This window comes from Rhagoletis pomonella, unplaced genomic scaffold, assembly GCF_013731165.1.
Source record: "Rhagoletis pomonella isolate Grant_MI unplaced genomic scaffold, Rhpom_1.0 Rhpom_scaffold_00006, whole genome shotgun sequence".
Taxonomy (NCBI): Eukaryota; Metazoa; Arthropoda; class Insecta; order Diptera; family Tephritidae; genus Rhagoletis; species Rhagoletis pomonella.
In genome coordinates, this window is record NW_023458560.1 from 64,538,980 (window position 1) to 64,550,596 (window position 11,617).

Here is an 11,617-nt window from a genome sequence, read left to right on the forward strand (position 1 = left end):
GATCGGAAGCATGGCTACTTCCATATGAAAACATTTTTGGAAAATGAAAACTGACGACATATCCCCTAAATATTGAATCCAAGTTGTTGAAAATTAGGACCTGAAGTAGAATTTTTTGAGCGTGGCCTCGGCATCTTATAATGAGCAAGTCCTAGCCTTCGGACGTTTTTCAAAAATTTTTTGCCATAAAAAATACCGCAATTGGATTTTTTTTTAGTATATTAAGAAAATTTGAGTTCTCAACTCAATATGGAAGCGGTTTTGATAAATATAACCATGAAAACCAACAGGCAATTTCTCGTATTTGCCCATCTCAGTAGGCACTCTGCCAATTCCCATCACACTCGGTACACACATTACTTAAAATTTAACTAAGATATCTGTTGAACATTTTTGAATTTTGGGTTGTAACGATGCCCAACTCCCATATAACGGTTATTTGTAGAAATTCAAAAACTGCGATAAATCAGTAACCAGTGAAGCTAGTTTACTCAAAATGGATGTTTTTAATAATTTCTTAGCAGTAAATGAGATTTATTAAAAATGTTTGGAAAATGGGCGAGGCACACCGCCCACCTATAACCATAAACATTTATATCTGTGAGCTATTTATCAATATCTATCAACCTTGATATCTACTCTTATTGCCCTCGGTAAAAAAGCAATTGTTAAAAAAAAATGAAAACGGCTTAAAATTACGCCCACAGCGGCTAATTCGAGAAATAAGAAAACTGCGATATTTCAAGCTCATGGACTCCATGTTAGTACTTACCAAAATCTCTTTAACAAGAAGTAAGTCTATTTAAGATTTTTGTGAAATCGCTGGGGTGCCGCCCCACGATTTTTACCAAAGTTTGTTCAATTATTTCATTAAGTCTATCTGACCATATTAACGAAAATATTTGCAATTGAGAGAAAACATCCCCATATACTAAATATTGTGTAAGACTAGTCTACAGAAAGGCGAAGAAACGACATTTAATATGTGCGCCGGGCATATAAAATTGGATTTCGTCCCAACTTATACTTTTTCACTTGTTTCAAATAAATTAAAATTTTTTAAGTCTATAAAATTAACAAGTTCATATCTAACTTGATACAAACTAAAAAAAAAAAACGTTCACTCCCTGTACCCTGCTTTTCCACTCCATTTTCACAGCGCTGGGTTCTGATTCAATACATGTATGTATGTTATGCATACGTTGTCTGTATGTATGTACATACTTCTGTGTAAAATCTGAGGTGCATTGTAAATTAAATTACAATTGTATTTTAAGCGCAAAGCAAATAAATGTAGAGGAAACGTAGAAAGGCTTTCGACAATTTCGTTAATAACATTTCCAGCTTGCAACACAGGAAATGGAAAGTGTGTCATTGTGTGTGGGAGTATAAAATTAAAGTTTGTTACATATAACTTTAACAGCAAGCACAAAGGATATGACTTTAAAGTGGCTAGAAGGTGTGAAATAGAAATGTAGAAAATAAGAAAATAATACTAAAAAGGATGTAAAAATTTAATACAAATTTAACTTTAGAATTGAATTTGCAACTCAAAGACAACAAATTCGAAATACAAATCATGCGTGAATATTTGAATACAATTAAGTAAATATACACATACATACCCACATGTTTTGGTATGAGTGAATATGTACATACCTATATTAGTATACGTATGTGACCACTATGCCTGAATGTTCCAGCAGGCAAGTCAAAATTTATGCCAAGCTATAAAATGCATGATTTGCTCGAACGAAATTTAGGCAAATTGAGGACACAACAGCACAGGCATCCAAGTACTGGTAGGCTCACAGCGGATATCAGATGTCACTTTTCAGTTTAACAGTGACACAGAATTTACATACAAGCAAACGTTATACTAAATACGAGCACCTTAGAGAGAACGTTATCTAAGGCAACGAATTTCCATTTAGTATGTACATTAGATGGCAACACCAAAAAAAGTTGCGATTTTTGCAGCGAAATTGCAAAACCTAGTATATTTTAAGACCTCTACCAAAATATTTTTTTTAACTTTTTTCAAAGATTTGTGTTAGAAAAACTTGAATAACTGCTCCAAAACTTTACCGATATGGACTTGTGAGGTATCAGTAGAAAGGTATTTTCTCTCTTTGCAAAAAAACTCATTCACGCCCCAATTTTTTTCTTTATCACAACTAACTAAAACATCTTAATTCAACATGGAATGACACTCGTTTATCTTACCTTCCTCTTTCATACTTTGATTGAGCTTATTCGCAAAGAAATTAAAAGGGTAAGAAAATACCTTACCAATGATACCTTATGAGTCTAAATTGGTAAGGTTTTGGCTGAGTTATTCAAGTTTTCCTTAAACCAGTCTTTGAAAAAAATTCAAAAACAGCATCAAAAATCTCATTATTATTATTCCGTAAATTTTTTTTTAATATTTTTATGCGAACTTTTTAAGCTTAAAATGTTTAGTCATCTGAGGTAATTAAAAAAAATATATATTAAAAAAAACTGTTTTTATTAATAAAACCCCGATTTTTGGAGGTATTTTCAAATCGGTCCAGCTCACGTAAATCTTAATATTTTTGCGAGATATTTTTGGGTGGAGGTCTTAAAATATAATAGATTTTATAATTCCAGTGAAAAAAACAGTACAGATTTTTTTTTTTGTTTGGGGAGTGATGCAGTCTAATGTACATATATAGCTCACCGTGTATTAGAGCACTTTCATTTTATATATACACAGATGTGAGTATGTGTAGCTGGAATGTGAACATGACCGCTGCCTTATGTAAAACCCATATTTCGATTTTTATTGACATTTTATTAGGCATCTCAGATGCCAGTAGATACCTTCATTAAAGTATCGGCACACTCATTCAAAATATGTACTTAGTTTCCATTAGGTCTAGATTAAGTTAATATTTTGTTTATAAATACATACGTAGTATATACGGCATGTTAGGGATGCTCTAATTTTTTAGTTTTTTTTTTTTAATATTGAATCTTAGATTATATGCTGATATACACAGACTCTTGAAAGCAACAATTGGGTACGCTTTTTGGATTTTAAAAACTGGAAATATAGATCTGTCACCAAAAATGTGGGTTCATCAGCATTGGTTACAACTTTGGCTCCCCACCATTTTGTTTACAGCAGATAAAAAACGACAAGCTGTGTTTGTTTTGTCCTCTAAAATTTCAAAAAAGGTAAAGAAAATTTGAAACTTTGGGGTCAAATGTAAACAAAAATTGCAATTCAGGGACTGGATGCTCGAAAAAAGTCAATCTTCTGCTACTGCTACCTGTTCAAGTATTAACCGGCCGTACGAGAGGGGGTGGGTTGAGGTGTTTCCGCCCGGGCTCGGAGTTTTCAAGGGCCCAGATTTTTCCGAAAATTAAGTTGGAAGATAAATATATTTTGCTTTTTTATGGCCAATGAAATTATATTATTGAAATCTGCCACAAGTCAATGGTCCTTGTAGCTTAAAGACATTTTGATAAACTTGACCAGGCTATGAAGCAGTTATCTAAGTACATACTTGGACTTCAGTTATTAGTAGGCATGTTGATTATTAGACAGTAATCGGCTGTCAATGTCAAAGAGAAAAGTAAGCACGCAGAATGAGACGCTGATATAACTATCTTAGATACTGAAGAGTCGTCATTTCAGCCTTTCCACCTTTGCCGGGACACCCATCCATGTACTTATTTAACCCTAGAAATTAAGGAACCAAAATAAAATTTATTTTAATTTAATTTAAAAATGATTTAAGGAACAAATATTTTTTTCAAAATCAGAGAACAAGGAGTCAATCAGTAGCTAATGCTTTATGAAAAATAATATAACTAAAAGTTGAAACCCACTCTAAAAAAGTGGGATATAGCAGGCAAAAATCCATTTGGACATTGTTTGGTTGAGGCCTGAAAATGACTGCTACCCGGAGTTATAAATGTGTACTTTGACCATTCTTGTTTTCAAGATGGCGGCGGTTCTAAAACTCCTTAAATCCCTAGTTCGAAATTGACATTTCTTGCGACCTGCTCCGCAGTATTCAAAATTCCGATAGAAAAATATTGATCTTTAAGAATTCTATACCATTTATACGAAAAGTTTTTTTCCCCATATAAAATGCATGGAAAACTTTTGGCACTTTGAGCGGCCTCTAAAAATTTTTTGATTTCAGAATAAAAAAATTTGGGTAAATTTTTTTCGGCATAGAACAATCCTAGGGGGTGAAAGCATAAAAATTCCGATTTTTTTTTCTCATGCATTTTTGGACCACCCTAGTGTATATACATAAAAGTAGGTTTTAGCATACATTTCAACAGCCTCAGTGTAGTGAATAAAACAGAAGGTCAACTATGCCTACTCAGAGATATTTGCAACTTTAAGGCAGTGATGGTTTTATGCTTGGGCTTCTTTAGAAATAAATCAACAACAAGAAGCCGTAGCAATCTTCGTCATTGCTGACAACATGGACTATGTAGAAATTTTATTAACAACATCTTTTACGTTTTATAACGAAATAAATTTTGTTTCTCGGCAGCTACGGCACCAATAGCGCTATTCAAATTCATCGGAGTTTGTCGAAATTTGGTTTATTTATGAGTTTAAGAAAATTTAATGTCACTTACATACGAAAATAATCAGTGAAAACTAAAATTCCAAGCAAAGCAGTGAAAAATAAAGGCTATGAGAAAATTGGAAATACATGCAGCAGTGTTTCCTTAAGCTAACAGCTGTCACGTAACTGTAAGCGTGTTATCGGTACTATGAGCTTTAGATTCGGAAATTTAATGCATATAATATTAAAGTGTAGAAGAAAAATATATGCAGCCTTAAATGCCTTTAATTCGTCTTATTTTCGATATATGCACATTCATACACTCTGTCAAAATATTTGCCAAATCATTAGGCAATGTTGACCTGCTATTCCTTTACTAAATGAATATGTCAATCAATTGGGCAAACAGAATACTCTGTATATGATTATTCGGTAACAGAAATATGTAGTTAAATAATAGATAAACGTAGTACTTTCGTACATAAATGTGGTTTTTGTTAACCAAAAATTGGTAAGAGTCCAAAACATTTCTAGTGGCTAAAATTATTTATGTAAGTGTTTGTGGTTGTACGTGTCGTATGAGTAATATTTTGATGTTGATCGATTGGCAGATATGTATTTATGTAAGTACACAATTCGTAGTGGCAGCATAGACGTGCCAGAAAAGCTTTTACTTAATTTGACTTAATGCCGTTTATAGGCATATAGTAAGATAAATTACTGTTGCACACAATTCAAGGTCAGGGCTGAGAATTAAATTTGGTAAAAAATGAATTTAATGTGGAATTGATCAATGCAGCCTACTTGGATAAGGTGAGCTGGTATGAAACTAAGTGCCTTAGCTTAAACCCAACAACAACAATAATAGATTTTTGATGTGTAAACATCTTAGCTAACAGTGTGTGTAAAATTTGCGTTGAGTTAGCAGAAAATCTATATTTTTTTCTTGAGTGAACAAATGAACTTTTATGGAGAAGTTCACGGCTATTGCAGGACCCTTTGCGGAGCTATTTCAGGACCATCAAGGAACTAGTACACGATTATTTCAGCACCATTACGGGCTTAGTTCTGAAACATTTGAGGTCAATTTCGGGACTTGTTGTGGATCATTTGAAACTATTTAGAAACTATTTCAGGCCTACTGTGGGGATAGTTCGCGTTCATTTTAGGGCTAGTGCGGGACCATTTTGGCATTCGTGCACAACCATTTCCGGACCATTTCGGTACTATTGCAAAAACATTTCGGGACTATTTCTAAAACATTTTGGGTTTTTTAATGAGCTCTTCATAAACTTAAAAAAAAGGAGTTTCAGACTACTTTAGTATTTGCCAGGCAGATGCAACTGCTATTAAAGAAGAATTGAATTGGCTACTTAACTGCCTGACATCGACAAAGGAGGTAAATATATGTATGCTTTGATAGTCAACCGACTATCAAGGACTTAGACTCATGGTGTGCTCAAATCAGGTACGAGAATGACTGCATTTGATTATTTCCCAGTGCAGCTGCAAAGTATTTCTAGACGAAGGTGGATCGGTGTCGGTAAAACAAACTTCCTATACCTCAAAATGGCAACATTAACCGCTATTTTCTATTGATATTTACTTGGTTCCAAGTTTTTTTTGTAAGACAATTGGCAAGATGGTTTGAGAAATTTTGTTTATTTTGGCACCAAGGCATTATAAAAATGATTCCGCGCAAACTTTTATAGTGAAAAGCTCCTTTGACAGAAAGCATTAGCGCATGTTCCAAATGGAGATGTACATATGTATATCATTTTGCTCGCGCTGCTCCAGCAGCCACAATGGCCGAGTGAGCAAAGCGTTGACGATACATTCCAGAGTTCCAAGGTTCGAGTCCTAGGGCTGCGGATTTTTTTGTTTTTAGATTAAGTATCTTCTTCTTCTTTTTTCCAATTAATTTCATTTCGTTTTTATTTAATTTTCCTTTAATATTTAGTACTGCTTTATAAAGACAAACATTTTTTTGTTTGTTTTTTATTTAATTAAATTTTCAGAAACATTACTCTTTTATTTAAATTTGTTTATGTTTTTAATCGTCTTATTTATTTTTCAGTTTAATTTTTTTTTAGGTTCTTAAAATACTTTGTTTTAGAAAGAAAAAAACAATAATTTAATCAAATTCTTAGGATCTTTTATTATCGATTTAATTTTCTTTTAATTTTTAAATAATTTTTTTTTTTGAAAGTATATACATTTTAAAATAAATCTAATTTTTACGAATTAATTTTTTCCTTTTTTAATTTTATCTAATTTTTTTAAATTTAAGTTTCTTTTAATTTCAAGATTTTGTTGCATTATGAGGAAAAATTTTGTGTTTTATTTAATTTAGTTTTTCGGAACTTGTTTCATGTGCTTTATATATAATTTTTTTAATTACATTTTCTTTTAATTTTTAGTTTTTATTATTTTAAAAAGAAAAATAAATATTTTGTATTTGATTTAATGTTAGTTAGCAGATATTTTAATCAGGCAGAGAAGAGTTTTCGAAATAATTGCCGGAATCGGCAATAGTCTTAGGAAAGACTTTTGATTTTCGAAAGACTATAGTTAGTTGAAAGACAGTTGCTAGAATTTCCCTATAAATGTATTACTGTCGCTGATGTGTGGAGCATAGCGGGGTGGGATTTAGTAAACGTTTTCATCGGAACAGCCTAGCTTTATGGGCGCTCCAATGGCCTAAGATTAAAATTTGCAACCAACGAGAATGATAACTGCCCCTACAGAACGATTTTCTGTGCATACATCGCTCATCCAATACATAGCTTAGCAGTTATCGTTTATTATGGCATTACAAAGGACCAGCGTTTATGGACCAATAGCATCTCTACCTATGGTAACCAGTTACTTAAATTAAGGTCTGCTATTTACAGTGGTAGAAATTCGGCTACGCTACACATTCATCGTTTTTAGCTTGAATTTTTTAAAAACTTTACCTTAGGGAATGTTTATTGCCAGCCTAAAATAATCGCGGTTTGAACATTTTTTTCAAGTTCCACAAACTTGATAAATTTTCTTCGCGGCGCCCCTTTTGTAAACTTTCAATTCTATCATTGAAAAAGTCCTATAATTTTCTCATTATTTATTTTTAAAACGACACGCAACGCTTCATGGCCAACTAAGTTGAGATTAACTAACTACCTCCGCGAAAGTCGAGTTACAGGCACCGCAAGCAAAAAAAAAAACAAGATAATAAAGTTTTGCGTCGTGCCTGCCACACTTCCGGCAAGAATATAATTTTAATATTTTCACTCAAGTCAACGGAAGCAGCATTAACGCACTAACTCTGAAGCAACAACACAAACAGCGGTAGCAACTGTGAAAGTGGAATCAAACTAAAGCCGTAGTGGCAGCGTACAGCGTAAACAAACTGCCAGCCAGACGGCAAGAAAAAAAACGCGCAAGAACACATCCTTATTATCTCAGTTGAAAACAAATAGAATTTCAAACAAAAAAGCGACAGATAAAGCAACAAGGGAAATTGAAAGAAAACTTTGTGGAACAAAGTTGAACGCAAAAAAATTCCGCGGCTTTGGAGAAGACGAAAAAAAATCATCGCACTCACATTTATGTAGATAGTTTACGTGAGAGCAGATACGTAAAAGTAAAAGTTGTTCGGATACCACATACGAGCCACGCATGCACATATGTATGTATGTATGTAAATTTTTAACCGCCAAACGAAAGATAAAAGCGGAATATGTGATGTACAAACATAGAAAAATGCGTGGTGAAAAAACAAGAGAGAATTAGAGTTTTTGTTTTTTGCATTTTCCAATGTATGTATGTATGCATATATACTGCTACAATCAAGCACTCAACAACACTGCTCTGCTGTGGCATAAGCAAATACGCTTTCACGTCCATTCACTTAATCTGCTCAGTGTCTAAGCGTAGAAAAGCAAACAGCAATACGCGAATTTGCTGTGACAACGCTTGAAGGCTTCACTAAGTGAAACAGATTATGTTTGAAGGAGAACAGCGAACATTTCCAGTGCTATTGCGAAGCCGTACAGCTTAAACATCTGCACTGAGAAGGTTAGTGGCTGATCCGGTCAGACAGCTGGAAAATAGCAAATGTGAGAATTGATTGAAATATCAACGCTATGGCTGCAGAGTGCAATCGTTTCAATGGCTGTTTTTATTTTTTATTTATTTTTGGTTTTATGTAGCTGCTGCACTCTATTTGAGCTCTACAGAAGAATATTTGATATTTATTTTTGCTTCGTAAACTCCTCTGAAGCTGATTTGAGGTAGAGTAATAGCTCTTCCAGTTTAAAGTAGAACACTCTCAGTTGAAATTTCTATGACTGCCTATTAAAAGTTCTATTCCTCCTCATTTGAAGTTTTAAACACAGATGCCACTCCACCTTATAACAATTATGAAATTAAGCATTTTAGTTGGTGTCATGTTCCGGATACTGGATGGATATAACCGCTCTCCGAAGTGTAAGAGCCTCTGACCCATGATACATGGGCATTCGTAAAATATGTTCCAGTTACAGCAACTGAAATCCTGTCAGGAAGCCTGTGAAAGTTCTCACACCCTCACGACTAAAACTAAGAAGTCGTTCTGAAATTCCTTTAGGGGATAATATAAATTTCTTGGATTGCTTTTTTCTCTTAGGCGTTCTACTGTATACCTTTTCGATGGCCTACAGAAAGGCCGTTGACCGTATATGTATGTACATACCTAGACTCTGTTGGGCCGCACTTTCAAATGAGTTTTGCAGTGGTCCATAACCCCGTCCCCCGTGATAACAGACCTTGCACTGCCTTTCTCGAGCATGCTTCGATCAGTATGCCAGAGTCTGCAAGTGTTCACTTCAGGAATTATTACTTTTTAGTGCTTGTTGAAGGATAAGTTTGGTAGAATTTTGTGTGTAATTTTGATTACCCAAACAAATTATTTTAAACACCAATCGCTCTTGGAGTTCAACACTACTTATGCTCACTAAGCTGCTGATTCGCAAATCGATTCCAGTAAAATTCATTGGAAATTACTGTGGTTGGAGCTGGTTCATTTTCCTAAGATTATTCCCAGTGGCCCCTGTATTGGATGCTCTGACTAATCAGTGCTTTACCGTTGGCCTCTAAGACAGTGCTTAATATGTAATAATCGGTTTTGTTATTGTATAGAACCATTAAAGCGTTAAATGTGATTTCCATGTGTTCAGGAGTAGTCCACACGATGCCATAAAACCTCATAAATTCTCTCCGTCAACAGCAGAGACCGAAAACTTCCCTTTCTGCCAATTCGTCAGCCCTGGAGTTTCATGCAATGTCACTACGCTCTGGAAACCAAACCAAGCAGCCAGATCAGATATTCCCCCGACTGGTTTAGATTGTACCTTAAGCGATCCCGAAGCCCTGATTATCGATTGACTATTTGATTTTATTCTGTAAACTGTGTGTTTTACAAGGGACACATCTGCTCGAATTGCTTAAACCAATCCGTGGATTACTGCACCTTTGATTCAGATAATTTTACTTTCCCATTTCACTTTTTAAAGGGATGTGTGTTTAAAAGCATCCAGTCGAAGAAAGCAAAGGCAAAGTTTCCCATATGATAGGTTGAATGAGAATACGGTTGAGCAAAGGTGGAATGGACTGTCTTCAACTAATGTAGACCATTCTGTTGGCTGAATTTATTGTTTTGGGAAAACCACCCCCACCTAAATAAAAGCAAATTATAATCCTCGAAAAACATAAGTCGACATACAATACATTTATTTTTACTAGGGAGAAATTTGCAGCCACTTTGGTCTTCTAGCTCATATGTGTGAGTATATGGCCGATAAAATACTGTTAATACCATTTCATCAAAAAAACTTGTTAGCACCGAGTGCGGAGAAATCCTTCTGTACTTGGTCCTTCCATTTCATGCTCAAGGTTGCTAAGTCCATTTATTTTTCTACAGGGCCATAATCATTATCATTATCATTACCATAACTACTACCGTCACCCTTACCATTACTATTACCACTATCGTTACGATTATCATTACCATTACCTACCAGTAGCTTAACCATTGTAATTACCATTACAATCTCCAGTACAATTACCATTACCATTGCCATTATCATTAACATTACTATTACCTTTGCCATTACCACTGCAATTACCATTACCATTAAAATTAAAATTACCATTTCCATTACCATTACCATTACCATTGCCATTACCATTTGAATAACTCAGTGAGAGGGGAGACCAGTATGTTTGCATGTATGTATATAAAAAAATATTTATTGGACCAACAAGTAGTGGGTAGGCACTGTGGCCAATGGTAATCAACTATTACCACCTCCGCATGGTTGTAAGCCATGCAGAGTCCGCAGAATGCTCCGGAAGCAGTGTCCGGAGGATGCATCCGACTAGGCAGAGCATACTTTGAACTGCCATCAAATTATAACTTAAGAAAGTTTTATTACATGGCAGTTGAGAAGTGCATGTACATAAATTTCATTAATTTAATGAAGGAAATTTTTGCACATGCAGCAGTACATAACATGCATTTAGGCGCCTGGTGTTAGCAGTCGCGTCAAAACACCATTTATATTACCATTACCATTACCATTACTATTACCGTTGCCATTACTTTTACCATCTCCATTACCATTGCATATACCATTACCATAAATATTAAATTTTGCACATTAGTTATAACTTCAATAACGCAATGCGGCGGCGGGAAAACTTTTGCTAATTCGCGATACAAACAAACTGCATATTCTACTTAAAAAATGATTCCAGTTATTTGAAAAAATGCATTGCTTATAGGAAAAAGCTGTATTTTACAACATAATCCATAAAAAAAATTAACGCATATTTGCATCTGTGCGTAGGCCATATTAAATATATGCGAGAACATAAAAGCATTTTTTCCAAAGGCGGCACGCGAATGCTTTTAGTCGCCTTTTTAATTACCTATGCAGACAGCATTGCATGTAAATAACTATAGTAAATACATTTCTATTTGCAAGCTTGCATGTGTGTTCTTTTTCACATATATTTACACATACACATACAAATAT

At 34.4% G+C, this 11,617-nt stretch overlaps 1 protein-coding gene across 1 annotated transcript in view; it reads right to left on the reverse strand.

Annotated features, from left to right (window-relative positions):
* Positions 1-10,660, reverse strand: part of LOC118742038 — a 53,642-nt gene extending 42,982 nt beyond the window's left edge. Inside the window, exon 1 of the mRNA XM_036474006.1 lies at positions 10,499-10,660. Within this exon, the coding sequence (XP_036329899.1) occupies positions 10,499-10,660 (162 nt within the window). The remainder of the gene's footprint in view (positions 1-10,498) is intronic.
* Between the last annotated feature and the right edge of the window lie 957 nt (positions 10,661-11,617).